The sequence below is a fragment of the Mustelus asterias genome, chromosome 14, assembly GCF_964213995.1.
Source record: "Mustelus asterias chromosome 14, sMusAst1.hap1.1, whole genome shotgun sequence".
Classification (NCBI taxonomy): domain Eukaryota; kingdom Metazoa; phylum Chordata; class Chondrichthyes; order Carcharhiniformes; family Triakidae; genus Mustelus; species Mustelus asterias.
Window position 1 is genome coordinate 97,270,519 of NC_135814.1, and position 26,480 is coordinate 97,296,998.

Here is a 26,480-nt window from a genome sequence, read left to right on the forward strand (position 1 = left end):
TATGACAGGGTCTCACAAACACCACTGCATTAATAACCAGACATTATCCATCCTTAGGCACTTATGGCTGAAGGATAACTATCAGCAGAGTCACTGAGGATCTCACCCTGCTCTGCTGAGAGTGGAGTTGGGGAGGCGGGGCGCGTGCGCAAGGGGTGTGCATGCGTGGGGGGGGGGGGTCCGTTCGGGTCGTGCGGGGGAGAGGCGTGTGGGGGAGGGGTGTGCGGGGGAGGGGCGTGCCAATGGGAGTCCGTGCTTGGGGGAGGCGTGCATGGGGGGAGGGGGGGGGGCGTGTGTGTGGGGGGGCGTGCATGGGGGAGAGGGCATGCGTGTGGGGATGTGTGGTGGGGGCATGTGTGGGGGGCCATGCATGGGGGGGCCGTGCATGGGGGGGCCGTGATTGGGGGGGCTGTGATTGGGGGGGCCGTGTGTGGTGGGGCCTTGCGTGGTGGGGCCTTGCGTGGGGGAGGGTGTGCGTGTGGGGGTGCGTGTGTGCAGGGGACATGCGTGGGGTGGTGTGCATGATGGGGGAATGTGCATGGGGGGGGGCGTGCATGGGGGGGTGTGTGGGGGCATGTGTGGGTGTGGCCGTGCGTGGGGGGGTCTGTGTATGGTGGGGGCCATGCATGGTGGGGCCGTGCGTTGGTGGGGGCCGTGCGTGGGGGGAGGGGCCGTTCGTGAGGGGGGCCGTGTGTGGGGGGGGCCTTGTGTGGTGGGGGGGGGGGGCGTGCGTGTGGGGGGGCCATGCGTGGGGGTCCGTGCGTGGGGTGGGGCGTGCGTGGGGGTGGCCAAGCATGGGTTGGGGGTGTGCATGGTGGGGGTGGGCGTATGCCTGGGCGGAGGAGGTGTGCCTAACTATTTCTCATTAAAGAGATGGAGAAGACACTCGATCCAGGAGGGAGAGCGAGAGATAAATAAAACATATCAAACAAGAAATAAGTCGACAGGGAGACAAGAGCAGGAAGTGGGTGAACAACGAGGAGAAAAGTCAGCAGTTGCTTGGGTGACAGAATAGTGCCTGGCAACCACAGGAAGGTGGGAAGTCAAAGAGCGAGTGAGATATAACCTTGACTGAGAGGGTGTCAGGAGTTGCAATGATTTATACAATGAAAGGTCAAGTGGTAGCAGTGATGGTATAAAAGGCACATTTTTCACATTTAGACAGGAAAAGGACATTCCCAACTCACCTGAGCAGCCCTTTAGAAATCTGTTACTGACCTCAGTGTAAAATCTTGCACGTGAAGTGTAATCATGTTTCAAATATATTTTGTGTCACACTTGGCTCGTCACACTGAGTTCAGAATTCCCCATTTAATACAATGAGCAATGGCACACGGATTTGATTTATATTTTGTATACATCAAACTACAGTCCACATGGTGATACCACCAGTCTTTGCCCCAATGGAGGTGATTGGGCAATTCCTCTGTCAATCACACCAGGAGACCGCACTGCAGCGAGGTGAATGAGATTGATTAAACTTGCGCAGTTTGTATTACGAAACTGTCCTCCACTGGCTGCATTGTTCTGCAGAAATAATCCCGTTCGGCATTCAATTCATATCAATGATACAGGAGGTTTATCAAATGAGCAACAATGTTACGCATACTACACAGCGCCCCAAAAGCTCGTGACACGAAATAAACCTGCTGGACTTTAACCTGGTGTTGTGAGACTTCCTACTGCACACAGGATGGCAGGTCTGTCATATGAGGAGAGACTAAATCGGTTTGGATTGTATTCATTCGAGTTTAGAAGAGTGAGAGGGGATCTCATAGACACTTATAAAAATCTAACAGGTTTAGACAGGGTAGATTCAGAAAGGATGTTCCTGATGGTGGGGGGAGTCGAGAACTAGCAGTCATAGTTTGAGAATAAGGGGGGTCAACCTTTCAGGACTGAGGTGGGGAGAAATTTCTTCACCCAGAGAGTGGTGCATCTATGGCATTCACTACCACAGAAAGAAGTTGAGGCCAAAACATTGTGAGATTTCAAGAAGAAATTGGATATAGCTCTTGGGGCTAAAGGGATCAAGGGATATGGGGTGGAAGGTGGGATCAGAGTATTGAATTCGATGATCAACCATGATCAAGATGAATGGCAGAGCAGGCTCGAAGGGCCGAATGGCCTCCCCGTGCTTCTAGCTTCTATGTTACACTGGAACCAAAGGCAATATTGGAGTCATGGTTCAGGATATAGCTGTATCTTTATGACACTCAATGTGGCGGTGCTTGGACTGATTTGAACACCATGCAACAGAAGAACTGCAGTGAAGAAAATGTAGTTATCGCTCTCAATGTTTCCTGTGGCTCGGTGGTAACAATCTTGTCTTTGAATCAGACAGTTGTCCAGAGGAGGGATGAACACAAAATCCAGGGTGACATTCCAGTGCAGTCGTGAAGGGGTGCTGCACTGTAGAAGGTGTTGTAATTTGGATCAAATGTTAAATCAAGGCCCCGACTGCCCTTGCAATTAGGCATGAAAGATCAGGATCAACATTTATCCCTCAATTAACATCGCCACCTGGCTATTATCACATTGCTGTTCATAAATTGGCTGCTTGTAATTTCTATATTACAACAGCAACGACACTTTAGAAGCACCCTAATTCCTCCTGGGTTGCAACACGGAAACATACCTTTTTTTAAGTCGATTTTGATCTTTTTTCCTTGTTTCTTAGTTCCAAACAATGTTGGCGAGGATGTTTTCTTTGACAGTACGGAGTGACTGTTGCTCCTCAACTGTTTGGGGCTGCTGACTTGCGTTGAGATGAAGGGCGAGCTATTCTCCGAGCCACTGGAATAAATCAACTCTGTGGGTTTGCCGGTTGGCTTTGAACGCGGCGGAGGCGGGATCTTGGCTTTGGGATCATCCTCGTGGATGTGATTGTTGAGGGGCCCGATTGCCGCCCGTTCGTATCTGTCCCTGTTATAACTTGGAACGATGTGGAGCTCCACAACAGGAAGCTGCATTGCATTACGAAAAACCTCCTGCGCTCTGCAATTCAAAGAAAAGGATTTAAGAGTCAAAATGTGTCATTAAGGCCTCAGGCACCAGCAAAAAACTCCCTATGATTTTCAAATGTCTCATTGTCCCTTTATGTGAATTTCTTCTCCATCCTTCACACTGTCCTTTTGATTTGATTCGATTTATTGTACTGGGATACAGTGAAAAGTATTGCTTCTTGCACACTGTACAGACAAAGCATACCATTCATAGAGTTCACAAGGGCGAAGGAAAGGAGAGAGTGTAGAATGTAGTGTTACTGCCATAGCTAGGGTGTAGAGAAAGATCAACTATTTTAGTATATGGGAGGTTCATTCAAAAGTCTGATGGCAGCAGGCAAGAAGCTGTTCTTGAGTCAGTTTGTACGTGATCTTGACGGAAAAAGGTGGAAGAGAGAATGTCCGGGGTGCTTGATTCTGCTGGCTGCTTTTCCAAGGCAGTGGGAAGTGTCGACAGAGTCAATGGATGGGAGGCTGGTTTGCGTGATGGACTAGGCTACATTCACGACCCTTTGTAGTTTATTGCGGTCTTGGTCAGAGCAGGAGCCACACCAAGCTGTGATGCAGCCGGAAAGGATGCTTTCTACGGTGCATCCAGACAGATATGGTATACCATTAGGGTTGACAAGGTTGTGGTTAGGCTATAAGCCACTTGCTAAGAGGTGTGGTAAAGCAGACTTCACTACAGAGGATTGTCCTATTGGTTTTGCTTCCCTTACTGATGAAGGGCATATCACCTCTGGCTTTGGGACCTCCTCCAATGGCAGAGCTGATACATGAAGCTCAATGGCCAGTGTTTTCTAGCACGGGCCCATGTTGCACCATCATAAAACAGTGAGTGTAACAACATATTGTAGTAATAGCATCTGAAATTTTTGATCAGTGCTAGTTTTATGACAAGAGCCTGTAACTAATTTGTGATGACCCTCACGGAGTAAGATTCATCTGAATGACAACACAAGCTGAAAGGGTTAAAGTATGAGGACATATGAGACACTGCTTGTATTCCCTAATTTTTTAAAAATTTACTCATGGGATGTGGGATTCATTGGATAGGCCAATATTTATTGCCCATCCTAATTGTACTTGAGAAGCTGGCGGTGAGCTGCCTTCTTGAACCCGCTGCAGTCCATGTGGTGCAGGTACACACACAGGGCTGTTATGGAGGGAGTTCCAGGATTTTGACCCAACGATGGTGAAGGAACGGAGATATATTTCCAAGTCAGGATGAGCGCGTGGCTTTGAGAGGAACTTCCAGATGCTGGTGTTCCTATGCATCTGCTGCCTTTGTCTTTAAATATGGTAGCGGTCTTGGGTTTGGAAGGTGTTACTTATTTATTTATTGGTGTCACAAGTAGGCTTACATTAACACTGCATTGAAGTTACTGTGAAAATCCCCTGGTCGCCACACTCAGTTCGGGTATACTGAGGGAGAATTTAGCATGGCCAATGCATCCAACCAGCACAACTTTCGGACTGTGGGAGGAAACCGGAGCACCCACGCTGACACGCGAAGAGCGTGCAGGCTCCACACTGACGGTGACCCAAGCCTGGAATCGAACCCAGGTCTGGGACGCTGTGAGGCCGCTGTGCTAACCACTGTGCCACCATGCAACCCCTATCTTATCTTGGTGACTTTGAGGTAATTGAGGTATTTAAGATGATAAAAGGAGGTGAGAGGTAGAAAGATTGACCTCTGGGTGGGAGTGTTCAGAACATATGGGTATTACCTCAAAATTAGAACCAGGCCACTCCTGCTGATGTCCAAAATTACTTCTTCACACAAAGAACGGTGGGAATTTGAAATTCTCTTCCTCAATAAGTAGTTGAGGTTGGGCGGGTTAATAGAAACATTTCAAAACTGAAATTGACAGATTTTTATTCGGCAAGGGTATTAAAGATTCCGTAACCTAGATGGATAACTGGAGTTATCACCCACAATCTAACTGAATGGGCTTGGGAGCTAAATGGCTTTCCTCTGTCTCTATGATCACATAAGTACACAACCCTTTCTTTCAATATCCAAACATACCTGTGGATCCCACATAAAGATTGCTGATCTCCACAGCTATCATTATAAGTAAAAGGTAAAGTCGCCATAGTCCCAGATGATCATAAGCTGCTCCCCACTTTGAGGGGAAGAGTTGACTGATGGTGATTTTAACCTGAGGGTCACCACACCTCAGGCGAGGGGCAAGGTTGAGAAGGAAGGGCCATCACAGGCAACCTCAAACGGTGCGGGAATTGAAACGGCGCTGTTGGCATCGCTCTGAATCACGAACCAGACGTCCAACCAACTGAGCTAACTCAAGTACATAGGAAAGGAAACTGCGACGGCACTTAAGGGACGGGTTGCCGCATACCTGATTGGAGAAGGGAATCGAGACATCCGTGGAGTTAGGAAGAGACAATCACAGTGGGAAGGAGCTCACATGAGTACAAACCCAAACTGGCCGTACAAATGCCATACATTGTCTGTGGTTCTTCAGTATCAGTTTTTTTAATTCATTGATGGGATATGGGCGTCACTGTCTGGCCAACATTTATTGTCCATCCCTAGCTGTCCGAGGGCAGTTGAGAGTCAACCACATTGCTGTGGCTCTGGAGTCACATGTAGGCCAGACCAGGTAAGGACGACAGATTTCCTTCCCTAAAGGACATTTGTGTGAACCAGATGCGTCTCTCTGACGATCGGCAATGGTTTCATGGTCATCAGTAGATTCTTAATTCCAGATTTATTTTATTGAATTCACATTCCCCAATCTGCCGTGGCGGGATTCGAACCCTGGTCCCCAGAACATGAGCTGAGTTTCTAGATTAATAGTCTAGCGATAATACCACTAGGCCATTGCCTCATGATTAAAATGAGGGCAAGTGTTAAAAATGCCCAATCAAACAAAGGAAAGTCAATCACAGCAACAATATTTTTTTGTTGGAATACTGCGTAATTCACACACTACACAGAAACTTTAACAAAAATGTTTCCTGCCTCCCGTTTCTTAACTTCACTCAGTGTGCTGAAGGTTTGAGAGGGCGCTCAGGTCCATTCAGGGCTCATAAGGAAAACATACAGCCACCAGGTTTGAGAAAAGAACAGCCGCACTTACTGAACAAATGTTCTGTCCATTAAATCGCTGTCGTTAATTCTGATGATGCACTCATTCTCCTCGAGCAGCCGCTCCCTTTTTGATCGACTGTTCTCTTCAATACCACGAATGCTCAGGCCCAGGAATCTGGAGAACAAGCAACAAAACAGAAGCCATGTACGAGATTTGCATACAAACATATGAATTAGGAACAGGAGTAGGCCACTTGGCCAGTTGAATCTACTCCGCCATTCAATAAGATTACGGGGGATGTGATTGCTTTACCGCACCGCAACGCTACTATGTACCTGATCACAAGCAACTACAAAGGGCCGTAAACGAAGCCCAGTCCATCACGCAAACAAGCCTCCCATCCATTGACTCTGTCTGCACTTCCTGCTGCCTCGGAAAAGCAGCCAGCATAATCAAGGACCCCACGCACCCCGGACATTCTCTCTTCCACCTTCTTCCGTCAGGAAAAAGATACAAAAGTCTGAGGTCACGTGCCGACCGACTCAAGAACAGTTTCTTCCCTGCTGCCATCAGACTTTTGAATGGACTTACCTCGCACTAAGTCAATCTTTCTCTACATCCCAGCTATGACTCTAACACTACATTCTGCACTCACTCCTTTCCTTCTCTATGAACGGTATGTTTTGTCTATATAGCGCGCAAGAAACTGGATACCAATGTATGTGACAATAATAAAATCAAATAAATCAAATCCTGCCTGCCCCCAATTCTCTTTCACTCCCTTGTTAGTCAAGAATCATTTCACCTTGGCCTTAAAAATATTCAATGACCCTATCTCTACCACTCTCTGGGGATCAGAGTTCCACAGACTCACGACCCTCAGATAGAAAAGAAGTCTCCTAATTTCTGCCTTAAATGGGAGTCCCCTGATTTTTAAACTATACTCTCTAGTTCTGGTCTTGGGGAGCCGGTTAGCTCAGTGGGCTGGACAACTGGTCCACGTCGCAGAGCGATGCCAACAGCACGGGTTCAATTCCCATATCGCTGCGGCTATTCATGAAAACCTCACCTTCTCAACCTTGCCCCTTGCCTGAGGTGAGGCGATCCTCGGGTTAAATCACCACCAATCAGCTCTCCTCCTCAAAGGGGGGAGCAGCCTATGGTCATCTGGGACTATGGCAACTTTATCTTTACAAGGGGGAACATCCTCTCAGCATCCACTCTGTCAAGTCCCCTCAGGATATGATAAGATTGCCTCTCATTCTTCTAAACCCCAGTGGATAACACTGTGGGCTGCACGGTGGCACAGTGGTTAGCACTGCTGACTAATAGCACCAGGGACCCAGGTTCGATTCCCAGCTTGGGTCACTGTCTGCATGGAGTTTGCACGTTCTCCCCGTGTCTGCATGGGTTTCCTCCGGGTGCTCTGGTTTGCTCCCACAGGCCAAAGATATGCGGGTTAGGTGAATTGGCCATGCTAAATTGTCCTTAGTGTCAGGGGGGACTGGGTGGGGTAATGGGGTTGTGGGGGTGGGATCTGGATGAGGTTATGGTTGATGCAGACTCGATGGGCCGGGTGACCTCCTTCTGCACTGTATGATTCTATTCTATGACAAGGCCCAAACTTTCCTCATAAGATCACACTCTCATCCCAGGAACCAACTGACTAACCCTGCTTTGAACTACTTTTTGGAAATAAAAATCATCCCCTTGCCTGATGGACTGACTAAGTCAAAGAGAAAAGGGCAAACTATCAGTTTACCCTGAAGGGGACTGCCCTGTGTTATTGAATCTGGCACCCATTTGGCTATCTGTTGTAATATTCACAAGGTAATATTCTTGCCTCTGAGTCACAAGGTTCCAGGTCCAAGCCCCACTCCAGGGTTTGAGCACTTAAATTAAAGCTCCACTGCAATTGCAAGGGAGTGCTGCACTGTCAGGGGTGCTGTCTTTTGGATAAGATATTAAACTGAGGCACCACCTGTCTGCTCATATGGATGCAAAAGAGCCTGTGGCACTATTTCGAAGAAGAGCAGTTCTGTCCAATGCCCTAGTCAATATTTATCCCTTAATTAAACATCAGAGTTGGGAAATCATGTTGCAGCTATATAAAAACTTGGTCAGGCCACATTTGGAGCATTGCGCGCAGTTCTGGTCACCACACTACCAGAAGAATGTGGAAGCTTTGGAGAGAGTGCAAAGAAAGTTCACCAGGATATTGCCTGGTCTCGGGGGATGGGCTATGAGGAGAGGTTGAATAAACTCGTATTGTTTTCACTGGAAAGACGGAGGCTGAGGGGAGACCTGATAGAGGTCTACAAAATTATGAGAGACATAGACAGGGTGGATAGTCAGAGGCTTTTTCCCAGGGTGGAAGCGTCAATTACAAGGGGGCACAGGTTCAAGGTGAAGGGGGGCAAGTTTAAGGGAGATGTGCGGGGGCAGTTTTATCATGCAGAGAGTGGAAATCATAGAAATCATAGAAACCCTACAGTACAGAAAGAGGCCATTCGGCCCATCGAGTCTGCACCGACCACAATCCCACCCAGGCCCTACCCCCATATCCCTACATATTTACCCACTAATCCCTCCAACCTACGCATCTCAGGACACTAAGGGCAATTTTTAGCATGGCCAATCAACCTAACCCGCACATCTTTGGACTGTGGGAGGAAACCGGAGTACCCGGAGAAAACCCACGCAGACACGAGGAGAATGTGCAAACTCCACACAGACAGTGACCCAAGCCGGGAATCGAACCCAGGTCCCTGGAGCTGTGAAGCAGCAGTGCTAACCACTGTGCTACCGTGCCGCCCGAGTGATGGGTGCCTGGAGCGCGCTGCCAGAGGAGGTGGTGGAAGTAGGCGCATTAGCAACATTTAAGAGGCATCTGGATTCTGACCGAGTAAAGGCAGAAGGTATTTTTTTATTTTAGTCAGGACATCGTGATTGGCACAGGCTTGGAGGGCCGAAGGGCCTGTTCCTGTGTTGTACTTTTCTTTGTTCTTTCTTTGTATCACAAAAACAGATTACCTGGTCATTATCATATTATATTTTGTGGAAACTGACTGCTGTCAAATTGGCCGCTGTGTTTCTGACATTACAACAGTGACTACACTTCAAAAGTCCTTCATTGGCTGTAAAAGTGCTTTGAAGTGTCCAAGCATTGTGAAAAGCGCTGTACGAATTCAAGTCTTTCTTTTTGTTAACAATAGTTTTCATTAATCTCAAAGGCAAGCTTAGTATTCCAACACATTGCCTAGGAAGATGCTGCTGCACCACGCCAAGCGTTTCGCTTTCATCTTTCCAACTGCCTAAACGAGTTTGTCATAATTAAGATCAATACACCATCAGCCTGACCCCATGATTGCAGCAAAGCCCTCTCTATCACTTCTATTTTCCACAGATATCAATAGATTCAATCACTTCCCATTGTATAAAATTTCAAGTGATTCAACTAATTCCCGTCCACTTCCACTGTGTAACGGTTCCAAGTTTCGCTGCGGAGAATGTTCTGCGCCCAAGCATAAAGCATCCTTTAATTATCCGCGCAGCAGAATAAATATAGTCACTCCTCCACCAAATCTAATCAAAAGTCAGTGGGTCATTTTATAGGTGTAATCAGTTTTGTGTAAAATATGTTTCGGCTAAGTGTTTTTGGTTGCTTTTTGTTTAGATTGAATTGCTGAAACAAAAATGATTAAATGGGCTGAGGTACTACGATTACACATTGGTCGCGCTGCTTCAGTGCTTTACAGAAGTCCTGACACAAGCATAAAACAGAAGACTTGCCATGCATTTCCAAGACTCAGACGTGGGTTCAAAATTCCTGATGACAAAACTGATTACAACTCATTCAGTATGCTGGTTAAACCACACTTAGAAATGAAAACTGATTAAGAATCACTGACGTGCACTGTCCAGCCCCGACAAACCTCCCACCCATCAATGCTCTCCCCTTTCTCTGAAGTGAAAGAGAAATTTATTTATTAGTGTCACAAGTAGGCTTCCATTAACAATGCAGCAAAGTTACTGTGAAATTTCCCTGGCTGCCACACTCCGGCGCCTGTTCGGGGACACTGAAGGAGAATTTAGCTTGGCCAATCCACCTAACCTGCACATCTTTGGACTGTGGGTGGAAACCGGAGCACCCGGAGGAAATCCACGCAGACACGGGGAGAATGTGCAAACTCCACACAGACAGTGACCCAAGCCGGGAATCATTTCTATTCCCTTTCTTAAACAGAGGAACAACATTCGCCACTCTCCAGTCCTCTGGCACCATCCCCGTGGACAGTGAGGACCCAAAGATCAAAGCCAAAGGCTCTGCAATCTCATCCCTTGCCTCCCAAAGAATCCTAGGATATATTTCATCAGGCCCAGGGGACTTTTCGACCTTCAGTTTATTCAAAACTGCCAGATGCTGTCAGACCTGCTGAGTTTCTCCAGCATTTTCTGTTTTTGTTGAAAGGTGGTAAGGTCGGTGTGTAGATGCATAGCAATCCTTGGCAAACTTCCAAACAAAACCAATTCCACCGAAAGCATCATATGGCCACTTTCCAGCAGTCATCACTGGGCACTGATAAGGAGCAAGTAGTCTGGCCACTCCACACACCTATACCCGCCACAACTTTCCCTAGTCCAGAGGCCAATTATAACATTTGCCATTCCTGTTGAGATCAGTCAACACAGCAAAGACCAGATGCCGAATCTGGTGCTTTCTGGTTCCAAATGGCTCAGTATTGTTTAAAGTTTATTTAGTAGTGTCACAAGTTGGCTTACATTAATATTGCAATGAAGTTACTGTGAAAATCCCACAGTCCGGCGCCTGTTCGGGTACACTGAGGGAGAATTTAGCGTGGTCAATGCACTCAACCAGCACGTCTTTCGGACTGCGGGAGGAAACCAGAGAAAACCCGCGCAGACACGGGGAGAACGCGCAGACTCTGCACAGACAGTGACCCAAGCCAGGAATCGAATCCGGGTCCCCAGCGCTGTGAGGCAGCAGTGCTAACCACTGTGCCACTATTGGACAAGGTATGTAGTGCACAGTGAGCCATTGATGCCTTGACTGCACAGACGTAAAGATTCTTGGGAAAGAAAATGCAAAAAAAAATGCCTCTCCCTCAGCCTCGCAGTAGAGTTCTTGCATTTTGAGCAGCGCAGCAATAAGCCAGGCCGACTGTAAATTTTAAAGTTTATTGCAGCTATTGATAAATATTTGTTTTCTTTAAGGGAAGGGAAAAAAAATCAATGGCATGCAGAATACAGTGCCAGATCAGACGATGATTTGTATTTCTTGGCCAAGCTCTGAAGTTCAACTCAATGCTGAATGCTAAAATAATTCAAGTGGCTAAAAGGCAGCATTACTTCTGGCTGCTTAAAAAAAAATCAAGGCCCCTGATCAAATGACATGCTTTCAGGATCTGATAAAAGTTAAGTCTACTATTAAGGTATTGTGTCACAAAGTTACCAATTCTGATTCTAACTTTTATGGCTCACAGATCCATTGCATCCTAGTCCCAAGAAAATGATCATTCAATTGGATAACGTCAGAATTCAATTTGATGAATAGGAGCTTACGCACTGGGAGCAGGAGTAGGCCACTCAGCCCCTTGAGCTTGCTCCGCCACGCCAGTAAGATCATGGCTGATCTGATTGTGACCTCAACTCCACAACTCCACTCTCCAACCCCTTCCACCCCCATTGCTTTTCAAGGATTCATCTACCTTCCTTTTTATTCATTCGTGGGACATGGGCGTCGCTGGCCGGGCCAGCATTTATTGCCCATCTCTAGTTGCCCGAGGGCAGTTGTGAGTCAACCACAGTGCTGTGGCTCTGGAGTCACATGTAGGCCAGACCCAGGTAAGGACATTCCTGTTGTGTAGTATCCCTGTCTCTTATTTCTTTCCTGTCTCTGGTGAGAGAAAGAGAGAGAGAAAGTGAACACTATGAGAAAGGATCTACACAGCATGCAGAGCCAACTGACCCAGCTTTCTTAATCGATAAGACAGAATGCATGATCGTGGCAACATATGTTTTCATTGCCTCAGTGTAATGCATGCAAATAGAACAACCTGGGTGTTTTGTGCTGAAAATCAAGATGCCCTGGACTATTCAGTGCATGAGAGATGCCCATAAAGGCAGATTTCCTTCCCTAAAGGACATTAGTGAATCAGATGGGTTTTTCTAATAATCGACAATGGTTTCATGGTCATCAGTTGATTCTTAATTCCAGGTATTTTTTATTGAATTCAAACGAGGGTTCCCAGAACATGAGCTGAGTTTTTGGATGAATAGTCTAGCGATAATACTACTAGGTCATCGCCTCCCCACGAGGCCATCACCTCCCCTAACTAACTAACTGCGATGTGGAGATGCCAGCGTTGGGCCTTCTGCCTTAAAAACTTTGAAACTGCTTCCACTGCACTGTTGGAAAATCTCTCGTGCCCTGAATGATCCAGGGCATCTTGATTTTTAGCACAAAACACCTAGGCTGTTCTATTTGCATGCATTACACTGAGACAATGAAAATATCTGTTACCAAGACCATACATTCCTGTCTTATCTATTACGAAAGCTTGGTTAGTTGGCTCTGCATGCTGTGTAGATCCTTTCCCATAGGGTTCACTTTCTCTCTCTCTGTCTTTCACCGGAGACAGGAAAAAATAAGAGATAGAGATACTACACAACAGGGAGAATAAAGAAGGGAAGACATGTTAATAGGAGAGAACATGTTGGAAGAGAATAATAAACATTCCAGCCTCGCCCGCCACAGGATCTTCCAGCCCTGTCGCAAGTTAATGGATTTTTGGCTGGTACACCACATCCCCACGACAGGTCTTGCCACGGTGGGGCCAGAAAATCCCAAGGTATACATAAAAAAAGTAATGAGAGGGAGAGAGAGAGAAGTGGGAAAATAGCAAAAGCTGAGGTAGATGTGAATAAAGATGTATCAGAAAACCAATGGCAAGAGAGAAGGAACTTTTAAAAAGCAGAAAAAAAGAGAACCATAGAATCCCTACAGTGCAGAAAGATCCATTGGGTCTGCACTGACTCTCCGGAAGAGCATCCCACCCAGGCCTTCCCTTCTGCCCTATTCCCGTAACCCCTCACATTTACCATGGCCAAACCACCTAACCTGCAACTGTGGGAGGAAACCAGAGCACCCAAAGAAAACCCACACAGACACAAGGAGAATGTGCAAACTCCACACAGACAGTCACCTGAGGCTGGAATCTATCCCGGTTCCCTGCCACAGTGAGGCAGCAGTGTTAACCATTGTGCCACCCGCATATAGGGATAGAAGGGATAAAATGGTGTGAAAGAGATATTAGTAGAAAAAGAGGAAATGGGGGCACAGTGGAAAGAGGGTGGGGGGGGGAGTCAAAAGAAAAGAGCTGGGATTGGGGAGGTGGTTGGTGGGGAGTAAAATGACAGGGTGGTGAAGAAAAGGGCTGGGGGTGACGGGAGAAAATAAAGGAATGGGAAGCAGAGAAAAGGGAGCAGGTTGAAGTAAAGAGGATGGGGGGGTGCTTGGGCGATCTAGAGAAAGGATTGGGGACTGGGGCAAAGGGTTGGTGAGTTGGGGATCAGAGTTTGGGGAGGGGAGGGTGGGTCTTGCAGTTGTTGTCAACAACCAACAGGAGGGCAGGGTCTGAAATAAAGGAGGGGTGATGAGCACGGAAAGAGATTCAGGGATGCAAGAAAAAAGTATAAAGAAGGATTTTGTGGTGCTAAAAAGTAGGGCTTTGGACAGGCTAGATGCAGAATGTGCAGCCAGAAACTGCAAACCACACCAACTGTGACCTAACATTATGAAGATAATTTGAGTAGCTTCAAAGGTTTTGCATTTGCGAAATGGTTTATTTCCTCAGATTGGAGCCAATTTCTTGCTGGAATTTTGGAAAGGTTGGAGACTACCATAAGTTCAGTAAACCTTTGTTCAGAAGGAGCAGTTAATGTGAGCACAACTATTATGTTAAGCATCAACTTTTCCTACTTTAGTGGCACTTCCAGATTCCTTCTCAATGAACAATACCATTTTTCATCCACCACTTAAAAGGAGTGTTGTGCCACAAATCGAGCTTAACAAAAGCCTTTTCAGTCAAAGTTTTTTCAAAAAAAATCATTGGCATGCTTATGCCCATAGCTTATTCCAGCTGCAGCAATACAATTTTTCCAGTAACTTTATATATACTTTTTCCCCCATTTCTTTCCTATCCTGGGGCGGGGGGCTGACTCAAGTTAGGATCACGGTTCCCACAACAACCGCAGCCCTCCAATAACTCGTCCACTTGGGCAGACTTGAATGTTTTTTTTAACGTTTATTTATTAGTGTCACAAGTAGGCTTACCTTAACACTGCAATGAAGTTACTGTGAAAATCCCCTAGTCTCCACATTCCGGCGCCTGTTCGGGTTACACTGAGGGAGAATTTAGCATGGCCAATGCACCTAAACAGCACGTCTTTCGGACTGTGGGAGGAAACCGGAGCACCTGGAGGAAACCCATGCAGACATGGGGAGAACGTGCAGACTCCGCACAGACAGTGACCCAAGCCGGGAATCGAACCCTGGTTCTTGGTGCTGTGAGGCAGCAGTGCTAACCACTGTGCCACTGGATAGAAGATAGAACATAGTGTGTCCAGGTTGCTTGGGGTCCGACCATTGGAAGAGGCACGAGCGCAGGTCACCCACATCGCTGACTTCATCGCAGGTGCTCCGTAACGTAGGGAGGCGCGAGGGAAGGAGGTAGCTGCAGGACCATGACAACATCTTCGGCTCTCATTTCTTTGCTCCTTGGGAGTGAATCCCACTCCCTTGGCCTCCCACTGCCACTCCCGCAATTAGCTCCTGCTAACCTTTAAAGTCTGCAAGTCTTAATATGGTCAGTGGGCAAATAAATTTGCAGAATCATATAGTACAGGAATCCATTTGGCCCATCATGCCTGTGCCGGCTGTTTTATCAGTCCCATTCCCTCTATTCTTTCCTGAAAGTCATGCAAGTATTTTCTGTTCCCAGTATTTATCCAATTCCCTTTTGGAAATTATCACAGCTTCCACCATGCTTTCAGGAAACAAAGAACAAAGAACAACAAAAGAACAAAGAAGCTCTTCGGCCTTCTAAGCCTGTGCCAATCATGATGCCCTAACCAAAAAAAAACCCTTCTGTCCTTACTCAGTCTGTATCCCCCTCTATTTCCTCCCTATTCATGCAGCCGGTTAGCACATTCCAGATTGCAACTCACTGCATAAAATAATTTCTCATTTCACCATGTTTGTCAATTGTCACAAATCTGTCTCCTCTGCAGACTAACCGTAACATCAGTGGGGGAATTTTCTCCCTACTTACTCATAATTTTGAACGCCTCTATTAAATCCTCCCTTTATCTTTCTTCACTGCCTCAAGGAGAACAAACCTAGCTTCTCTCGCCCCTCCACATAACTGAAATCCTACATCCCTGGTGCCAATCTCTGCTGCAGACCTCCTTGAGGCCTTGACATCCTGCCTAAAGTGTGGTGCCCAGAATGGGTTATAATGTTCCAGCAGGGATCTAACCAGTGATTAACAAAGATCAAACATAACTTCCTTGCTTTTTTACTCTCATGCCTCTATTTATAAAGCCCGGGATGCCATATGCCTCTTTTTTTCAAAAAAGAAAACACGATTAGTGAATTCATTCTCTTGACAACTTTGAAAGCTGGCCTCTTCTTTCTAAGTGGGGCTGCACAGCAGTCAAATGGCTTCATAACAGCATGTCAAAGTGCTTTCACACATTTGATACATCCAAGAAGCCAGTGCACTACAACACCAAAATTACCACGGAGAGAAAAAGAAAATCAAGATAAGGTCTGGGTACCTTGGCAGGAGTCAAAGGCTTTAGAAACGGCTTTGCTTAAATCTATGCGGCCTTATTGTTTAATGTTAATGCATATGTGTCAGTGAATCTTTTGCCTATATGACATGCGCATGATGAGTAGAGACTATTTCAAAGTTTTTTAAAGTTTATTTATTAATATCACATGTAGGCTTACATTTACACTGCAATGCAGTTACTGTGAAAATCCCCTAGTCACCTGTTCGGATACACTGAGGGAGAATTTTAGCATGGCCAATGCAGAATATCTTTCAGACTGTGGGAGGAAAACGGAGCACCTGGAGGAAACCCAGGCAGACACGGCGTGTTAGGGCAGGGGTGGGGGCAGGGGCAGGGGGTGGGGTGGGGGGGAGGGGGGGGAAGGTGGGGGGGGGGGGTGGTGGGAGAGAGAGAGAGAGAACATGCAAACTCCTCATTTAGGATGGGAATAGAGGGATATGGTCCCCGGAAGGGTAGGGAGTTTTAGTTGAGTCAGGCAGCATGGTTGGTGCAGGCTTGGAGGGCCGAAGGGCCTATTCCTGTGCTGTAACTTTCTTTGTTCTTTATTCCACGTAGACAGTGACCCAGCTGGGAATCGAACCCAGGTCCCTGGTGCTATGATGCAGCAGTGCTAACCACTGTGCCACTGTACCCCCCAATATAGAGAAGATACGGCTGGCATGCAGCAATATAGTGCATCATGGTAAGAATATAAGAAAAAAACCAGCAACAGACAGATTTCTGCAAGTTGCAAAACAATGATAAATCTTGGCAAGGGAACGGAAGTCAGAAGACGTACCGGGGCAGTGTAATTATGGATCAAATCCTGCCACCTCAAGTTTGAATTCATTCACAGCGAGGCATTTCAGAAAAACAGTATGTCCGGGGTGCTTGGGGCCCTTGATTATGTTGGCTGTTTTTCTGAGGCAGCAGGAAGTGTAGGCGGGGTCAATGGATGGGAGGCTAAAACTAATTGTGCCAATGGGTCAGCTGGTTCTGAGTATTTTGTTAAACGCTGGAGTGAGCAATGCGATGGAAGAGGTAACGAGTTTAGTTTTTTGCCACTCTCACTGCTGTTTCATAACAAGGAATTTTTCTCCAAGTGTTTCAGTTAAAATTTATGCCTACGCTTCCCAGGCAATTTGTAAAAGTTGCAAATGTAAAATAAATAAAACATAATCGAATGCTGAAGTGATAGCAGTATTTCAAATTCAACCATTTATAGATGAACTTCCGCCAGTATTATTGATCATTCGTTCATTCTGGCCTATTACTGATCTGTTAATGCTTCACTTTTTTATCCTCTTTCTCTCCAAGGAACTTAATGTTAAACCTTTACAGTGGATGTAAAGTCAAAGGCCAGAAATCTTATCATGTTTAAAACATTACATACATGCACCAGGGACTTGGAGAAGCACATTAGAAATATGTGGTCGACAAACTATTAAGGTTTTCAATATTCACTCCAATTAATAAGCAAGGAGAGTGGATTGGAACATCCTAAATTCCCTACAGTCCAAACCGTTAACTTCTGTGGTTTCATTAAGCCATGGGTTGGCCAAATCCATTTGGGTGGGCAATTTCTTCACAACTGCATTTATATAGCACCTTTAGCATGGTAAAATGATCCAAGGCACTTCACAGGTACATTATCTGAAAACAAGTTGCCGCCAATCTATTTAAAAGAGGAATTAGATTCTAGGGAGCAACTTAAAGGAGGAGAGACAGTGATGTGGAGGGATAAAGGCAGAGAATTAGAGGCATGGGGCTAACTAAGTATCTCTTACGGAGAGCTGGCACCGAGACAACTATGGCCTGCTTCTGTGTTGCAAATCCATTGGCCTTATAAAATGGTAGGCGGGACCCCGATGCAGAGGTCCTGCTCTCATTTCCAACAGATCCAATCTTGGGGGGAACGAGGGTGGGCTTGTGACTCACACAGACTGGAAACTTGAACTCAGCAGGGGCATTTGAACTTAGTGCCCAGTTCAAATGGAGTCCATTTAGACTTTTGCAATGGCCTTAACCTACAGTGTGGGAGTCAGAAATTTATAGAGGATGCGAATCATAGAATCATACAGTGCAGAAGAGGCCCTTCGGTCTATTGAGTCCATACTGACACATTAGAAACACCTGAACTTCCGCATAATCCATCTGCAGTCACAGGTGGAGAGAGTGGTGAAGAAGGCATTCAGCATGCTTGGTTTCATTGGTCAGAACATTGAATACCAGAGTTGGGACATCTTGTTGAAGTTGTACAAGACATTGGTAAGGCCACACTTGGAATACTGTGTACAGTTCTGGTCACCCTATTATAGAAAGGATATTATTAAACTAGAAAGAGTGCAGAAAGGATTTACTAGGATGCTACTGCGACTTGATGGTTTGAGTTATAAGGAGAGGCTGGATAGACTGGGACTTTTTTCTCTGGAGCGTAGAAGGCTGAGGGGTGATCTTATAGAGGTCTATAAAATGATGAGGGGCATAGATCAACTAGATAGTCAAGATCTTTTCCAAAGGTAGGGGAGTCTAAAACTAGAGGGCATAGGTTTAAGGTCAGAGAGGAGAGATACAAAAGTGTCTAGAGGGGCAAATTTTTCACACAGAGGGTGGTGAGTGTCTGGAACAAGCTGCCAGAGGTAGTAGTACAGGCGGGTACAATTTTGTCTTTTAAAAAGCATTTAGACAGTTACATGGGTAAGATGGGTATAGAGGGATATGGGCCAAATGCGGGCAATTGGGACTAGCTTGGGGGTTTAAAAAAAAAGGCGGCATGGACAAGTTGGATCGAAGGGCCTGTTTCCATGTTGTAAACCTCTATGACACTTGCCCATAGCCCTGACTGTTATGACATGCCAAGTGCTCATCCAGGTACTTTTTAAAGGATGCGAGGCAATTTGCCTCGACCACCCTCCAAGGCAGTACATTCCAGACCGTCACCACCCTCTGGTAAGAAAGTTTTTTCTCACATCCCCCCTAAACCTCCTGCCCCTCACCTTGAACGCATGTCCGCTCTTTTTGTCAAAGCTAGGAGGCTGGGAACACACAAAGCAAGTGTGGAATACAAGGAAAATAGAAAGAAACTTAAGCAAGGAGTAAGAAGAGCTAAAAGGGGTCATGTAAAGCATTGGCCAGCGGGATTAAGCAAAATCCCAAGGCTTTTTACACATATATAAAGAGCAAGAGAGTAGCCAGGAAGAGGGTTGGCCCACTCAAGGACAAGGGAGGGAATCTATGTGTGGAGCCAGAGGAAATGGGTGAGGTATTAAATGAGTACTTTGTGTCAGTATTCACCAAAGAGAAGGACTTGCTGGATGATGAGTCTGGGAAAGGATGTGTAGATAGTTTGAGTCATGTTGAGATCAAAAAGGAGGAGGCATTGGGGTTCTTGAGAAACATTAAGGTAGACAAGTCTCCAGGGCCTGATGGAATATACCCTAGAATACTGAGAGAGGCAGGGGAGGAAAGCTGGGGCCTTGAGAGAAATCTTTTTATCCTCACTGGCTACAGGGGAGGTACACACAGTAAGAAGTCTCACAATACCAGGTTAAAGTCCAACAGGTTTATTTGGCAGCAAAAGCCACTAGCTTTCAGAGCGCTCGTTGCTCCTTCGTCAGGTGAGTGGGATTTCAGTTCACAAACAGGGCATATAAAGACACAAACTCGATTTACAAAATAATGGTTAGAATGCGAGTCTTTACAGGTAATCAAGTCTTAAAGGTACAGACAATGTGAGTGGAGAGAGGGTGAAGCACAGGTTAGAGATGTGTATTGTCTCCAGCCAGGAGAGTTAGTGAGATTTTGCAAGCCCAGGCAAGTCATGGGGGTTACAGATAGTGTGACATGAACCCAAGATCCCAGTTGAGGCAGTCCTCATGTGTGCGGAACTTGGCTATCAGTCTCTACTCAGCGACTCTGCGCTGTCGTGTGTCATGAAGGCCGCCTTGGAGAACGCTTACCCAAAGATCAGAGGCCGAATGCCCGTGATCCCCAACAGGAAGAGAACACTCTTGCCTGGTGATTGTCGAGCGGTGTTCATTCATCCGTTGTCATAGTGTCTGCATGGTCTCCCCAATGTACCATGCCTCGGGACATCCTTTCCTGCAGTGTATCAGGTAGACAACATTGGCCGAGTTGCAAGTGTATGTACCGTGTACCTGGTGGATGGCGTTCTCACGTGAGATGACGGCATCCGTGTCGATGATCCGGCACGTCTTGCAGAGGTTGCTGTGGCAGGGTTGTGTGGTGTCGTGGTCACTGTTCTCCTGAAGGCTGAGTAGTTTGCTGCGGACAATGGTCTGTTTGAGGTTGTGCGGTTGTTTGAAGGCAAGAAGTGGGGGTGTGGGGATAGCCTTGACGAGATGTTCATCTTCATCAATGACATGTTGAAGGCTCCGGAGAAGATATCGTAGCTTCTCCACTCCGGGGAAGTACTGGACGACGAAGGGTACTCTGTCCGCCGTGTTCCATGTTTGTCTTCTGAGGATGTCGGTGCGGTTTTTCACTGTGGCGCGTCGGAACTGTCGATTGATGAGTCGAGCGCCATATCCTGTTCTTATGAGGGCATCTTTCAGCGTCTGCAGGTGTCTGTTGCGATCCTCCTCATCTGAGCAGATCCTGTGTATACGGAGGGCTTGTCCGTAGGGGATGGCTTCTTTAACGTGTTTAGGGTGGAAGCTGGAGAAGTGGAGCGTTGTGAGGTTATCCGTGGACTTGCGGTACAGTGAAGTGCTGAGGTGACCGTCCTTGATGGACAATCACCGCACAGGACCTTCAACCGATGCTATACACTAGATATATTGATGACATTTTCTTCCTTTGGACTCATGGTGAACAATCATTGAAACAACTAAATGACGACATCAACAAGTTCCATCCCACCATCAGACTCACCATGGACTACTCTCCGGAATCGGTTGCATTCTTGGACACACGCATCTCCATCAAGGATGGTCACAACCTCAAACAGACCATTGTCCGCAGCAAACTACCCAGCCTTCAGGAGAACAGTGACCACGACACCATACAACCCTGCCACAGCAACCTTTGCAAGACATGCCGGATCATCGACACGGATGCCATCATCTCACGTGAGAACACCATCCACCAGGTGCACGGTACATACACTTGCAACTCGGCCAACGTTGTCTACCTGATGTGCTGCAGGAAAGGATGTCCCAAGGCATGGTACATTGGGGAGACCATGCAGACACTACGACAATGGATGAATGAACACCGCTCGACAATCACCAGGCAAGTGTGTTCTCTTCCTGTTGGGGAATACTTCAGCGGTCACGGGCATTCGACCTCTGATCTTTGGGTAAGCGTTCTCCAAGACGGCCTTCACGACACACGACAGCGTAGAGTCGCTGGGCAGAGCCAAGTTCCGCACACATGAGGACGGCCTCAACCGGGTTCTTGGGTTCATGTCACACTATCTGTAACCCCCACGACTTGCCTGGACTTGCACAATCTCACTAACTGTCCTGGCTAGAGACAATACACATCTCTTTAACCTGTGCTTAACCCTCTCTCCACTCACATTGTCTGTACCTTGAAGACTTGATTACCTGTAAAGACTCGCATTCCAACCATTATTTTGTAAATTGAGTTTGTATCTGTCTATGCCCTGTTTGTGAACTGAAATCCCACTCACCTGACGAAGGAGCAGCGCTTCGAAAGCTAGTGGCTTTTGCAACCAAATAAACCTGTTGGACTTTAACCTGGTGTTGTGAGACTTCTTATTGTGTTTACCCCAGTCCAACGCCAGCATCTCCACATACAGGGGAGGTCCCAGAGGACTGGAGAATAGCCAATGTTGTTCCTTTGTTTAAGAAGGGTAGCAAGAATAATCCAGGTAATTACAGGCCGGTGAGCCTTATATCAGTGGTAGGGAAATTATTGGAGAGGATTCTTCGAGACAGGATTTATTCCCACTTGGAAATAAGTGGATGTATTAGTGAGAGGCAACATGGTTTTGTGAAGGGGAGGTCATGTCTCACGAACTTGATCGAGTTTTTCGAGGAAGTGAAGAAGATGATTGATGAGGGTAGGGCAGTGGATGTTGTTTACATGGACTTCAGTAAGGCCTTTGCAAGGTCCCTCATGGCAGACTGGTGCAGAAGATGAAGTTGCATGGGATCAGAGGTGAACTGGCAAGGTGGATCCAAAACTGGCTCAGTCAAAGAAGACAGAGGGTAGCAGTGGAAGGGTGCATTTCTGAATGGAGGGCTGTGACAAGTGGTGTTTCTCAGTGATCAGTGCTGGGACCTTTGCTGTTTGTAATATATATATAAATGATTTAGAGGAAAATGTAACTGGATTGATTAAGTTTGCGGACGACACAAAGGTTGGTGGATTTGCGGATAGCAATGAGGACTATCAGAGGATACAGCAGGATATATATCAGTTGGAGACTTGGGCGGAGAGATGGTAGATGGAGTTTAATCCGGACAAATCTGAGGTAATTCATTTTGGAAGGTCTAATACAGATAGGAAATATCCAGTAAATGGCAGGACCCTTAAGAGTACTGATAGACAAAGGGATCTGGGTGTACAGGTACACAGGTCACTGAAAGTGGCAATGCAGGTGGAGAAGGTAGTCAAGAAGGCATATGGCATGCTTGCCTTCATCGGCCGGGGTATTGAGTTTAAAAATTGGCAAGTCATGTTGCAGCTTTATAGAACCTTAGTTAGGCCGCACTTGGAATATATAGTGTTCAATTCTGGTTGCCACACTACCAGAAGGATGTGGAGGCTTTGGAGAGGGTACAGAAAAGATTTACCAGGATGTTGCCTGGTATGGAGGGCATTAGCTATGAGGAGAGGTTGGAGAAACTTGGTTTGTTCTCACTGGAGCGACGGAGGTTGAGGGGAGACCTGATACAAGTCTACAAGATTATGAGACGCAAGGACTGAGTGGATAGTCAGAAGCTTTTTCCCAGGGTGGAAGAGTCAATTACTAGGGGGCATAGGTTTAAGGTGCGAGGGGCAAGGTTTAAAAGAGATGTACGAGGCAGATTTTGTACGCAGAGACTGGTGGGTGCCTGGAACTCATTGCCGGGGGAGGTAGTGGAAGTGGATACGGTAGTGACTTTTAAGGGGCGTCTTGACAAGTACATGAATGAGATGGGAATAGAGGGATATGGTCCCCGGAAGGGTAGGGGGTTTTCGTTAAGTCGGGCAGCATGGTCGGTGCAGGCTTGGAGAGCTGAAAGGCCTGTTCCTGTGCTGTAATTTTCTTTGTTTCTTTGTGACTGACCCTTCAATTAAGGGGAATACTGGATTCAAACCCGGGTCCCCAGACTATTAACTGAGTTTGCAGATTGATAGTGTAGCAATAATGCCACCTGGCCATTGCCTTCCATGATTCTGTATCTTTGCCAGTGAGCCTGCGAAGAACAATTATCGCAATGCCCTCTGATTCTTCACCTACAACGTCACTGGTATCGAGGTGCAATTCTACACATAAGGGGCTAAGAATAACCTGGGTATGAGTCAATGCAGAGTTGATGGTCTATGAGCGTTTGCTAAAAGATATTGGTGACAATCTGTTCGTCATCTGACTGACCAACCTGCTAACCCATACATAAAGGAAATGTTTAAATAAATTGCACAACATTTGGAATACTAGTAAAGCAAGTTCTTATTTGGCTAATCAATTACATTTTGAATAGTGGAATGTCTCACAGTCCTTCTGCACTATTTTATGATTCAAAGGCCACTGGAAATCTGGCACGTGTTCCTCAAAAAGCTACGGATTACTTGGAACTTAGGAACAGGCCATTCAGCCCAACTGCTCCGTGCTGGTGTTTATTCTCCCCACTGCTCTCCTTCCACCTCATTCTCGAGGATTACGTCACCCAGGCTGGTAAATGGAGTGAGGATATGAATCACCAGGGGATCTAACAGCCTGTCGGAATAACTCGAAGGATCTGAATTACCGTTCTCCTTGCCCCTCTATTGCTAAGCTTTGTTTGGGAATTTATGCCACTCTCAGGATAGATGTCAGGTCAAGTTTTCCTTCCGCAATGTAATACAGATGGCTTATTCAAGTGTCAAGATACCAGGGCATATTGACTAAAGCTATCATCCCCACCATGTACAGTGTAAAGCTCTTACTGACTCAGCAAGGCAATGGCTGATACCAATCTTGGGTTTTAATGAAAAAGGTCGTCCGTCACAAAAAAACTTAGAGCTGCCCCGCTACGTAAATTCAGCAGAATACCCAAACAGAATGATCAACTTCTGAGATTTGTACAATGATTATGAGTGGCACAGTGATTAGCACTGGTGCCTCACAGCGCCAGGGACCCGGGTTCAATTCCCGGCCTCGGGTGACAGTTTGTGTAGAGTTTGCACATTCTCCCCGTGTCTGCGTGGGTTTCCTCCCACAGTCCGAAAGACGTGCGGGCTAGGTTGCTTGGTCATGCAAAATTGCCCCTTAGTGTCAAGGGGACTAGCAGGGAAAATAAGTGGGGTTACGGGGATAGGGCCAGGGTGGGATTGTTGTCTGTACCAGCTCAATGGGCTGAATGGCCTCCTTCTGCAGTGCAAGGATTCTATGATTATCTTATTATCTAATATTATTTTCTCATTCGCATTATGATGTGAAATGCACTGCCTGAAAAAGCGGTGGGAACAGATTCAGTACGAAACCTCCAGAAAGAATGCTTGAAGGGGAGAGGTTGGCCAAGTTTTGGTGAGAGAGGAAGGGCGGGATGTAATAAATAGGGTCGTTCTTTCAAAGAGCCGAACACCAACACGATGGGCTGAATTGCCTCCTCCTGTGCAGTAAGACTCCATAATTATACTGTTCATGGGATTGTTTGTTCACCACTTGTGGAACAGATAAAAGTGCAAACCACAGAAAAATAATAAGCTGGTGGTGAGAGACATGGAGAAACTATACACTGCGCAGAAAGGATTGAGTCATGCAGTACGAGGACACACACAAAATACACTCATACACAGTCACCCCTTCCGTGGGATTTGCTGGCATATTTCCCAGAAGAAAAATTAACTTGGATGTACTTGTATGTACATATGGCAGTCGACCCAATTGCCCATGCTGGTGTTTATGCTCTATACAAGCATCCCCCCCCCCAACACCCATTTTCATATCCTCCTATCCCTTTCTCCCTTATGTACGTGTCCGGATTCCCCTTATACGCATTCCCTTGCTATTTGCCTCAGTGGCGCCAGGTGGGAAGCCGTCCCACGTCCTCACCACTCCTTGGGCAAAGGGAGTTCTCATGAATGCATCAGTTGACTGTCTTATGTTTATGTTCCCTAGTTTTGGACTCTCCCACATGTGGAAGCAGCGAATTTCTATGATTACCCTATCAATTGCCTTTGTAATTTTGAAGACCTCTACACACGTAGCTTTAGGTTCTTGATTAATAAGGGGGATCAGGGTTATGGGGACAAGGCAGGAGAATGGGGATGAAAAAAATATCAACCATGATTGAATGGCGGAGCAGACTCGATGGGCCGAGTGGCCTAATTCTGCTCTTATGTCTTATGGTCTTCTTTTTCTCAGAGAAAATCACCTCACCCTGCCTAGCCCTTTCCAATTTCGGGAGAGGGGGGAAATAAATATTAAATTGAAGTATTCACCAGCCGTTAATGGAAATAATAACAGACCTCAGGAGAAAAGTTCTAGCCTCATTCGGCCTGATGTTATTAAATCACTCTGCGGCCCCCGTAGGTAATTGCACCAACACCAATCTCACTTGAGGCCACGTTGTTATGGAATGCAAACCTGTAACATTCTGTAAACATACATATTGACAGAGAAACAATGCTTTGCCAACGGGGCCCGTCAGCCAAAACCACTTTATTGAACCAGTGCTCAGCTGGAGGAGTTGCTCACGTTGGGAGCTGTATAGCCACAGGCACCATATGGAGCTTGAGCCCGAGGGACCCAATCTCTCTGTAGTTTTAAGTGTAGATGTACTTTTGGATACTTTACCTTCCACTCAGTGTAGAGTTAAAGGGTACTACATGGATTCCCAGGGGTCCGCCATCTCCAGAAAACTCCATCTTCTTTGTCAAATCTCCGCTGAAAAAAAAGAGACAAGATGGATGAGGTTACACCCAACAACAGCTGGGACTCCACAAAACCACACTTTTTAACCCATTCTGCCCAGCCTCGGATGACTGGGTTATAATGCATCTGTCAGAGCCTTAAGCATATTTAAGGGGTAAAAAAAAGACTAAAATAAGTCAAATGCAAATAAACAAAACAAAGAGGCTGGACTGCTGTTTCTTCGACAGCTGGATGCTTTACAGCATAAATGTGTACAATCGATTCCCTGGTTCGGTCTTCAGTCAAAGCTCTTAAAAACATGATTGTCGATACTAGGGAGTAAAGTAAAATCTAGTCATTGTGATAGAAAACTAGTGTTCAAGCTGTGAGTGTACGTGAGTGCGAGAGAGGGGTCAACTATGAGCATCAAAAAGGTACAATGACCATTAAATAAAATACATTTCAATGCCTAAAGCGGTATAATGCTGTCACAGACGTAGGGCGGGATTTTCCGGCCGCGCTCACCCC

General features: G+C 46.4%; 1 protein-coding gene across 5 annotated transcripts in view; it reads right to left on the reverse strand.

The window, feature by feature from the left end:
* LOC144503886 (partitioning defective 3 homolog B-like) overlaps positions 1-26,480 on the reverse strand; it is a 1,029,287-nt gene that overhangs the window by 604,333 nt on the left and 398,474 nt on the right. For all 5 annotated transcript variants that reach the window (XM_078228918.1, XM_078228917.1, XM_078228921.1 and 2 more), the window contains 3 exons: positions 25,896-25,985; positions 6,113-6,238; positions 2,639-2,997 (listed from right to left, as the gene is read on the reverse strand). In XM_078228918.1, the coding sequence (XP_078085044.1) occupies positions 2,639-2,997; positions 6,113-6,238; positions 25,896-25,985 (575 nt within the window). The remainder of the gene's footprint in view (positions 1-2,638; positions 2,998-6,112; positions 6,239-25,895; positions 25,986-26,480) is intronic.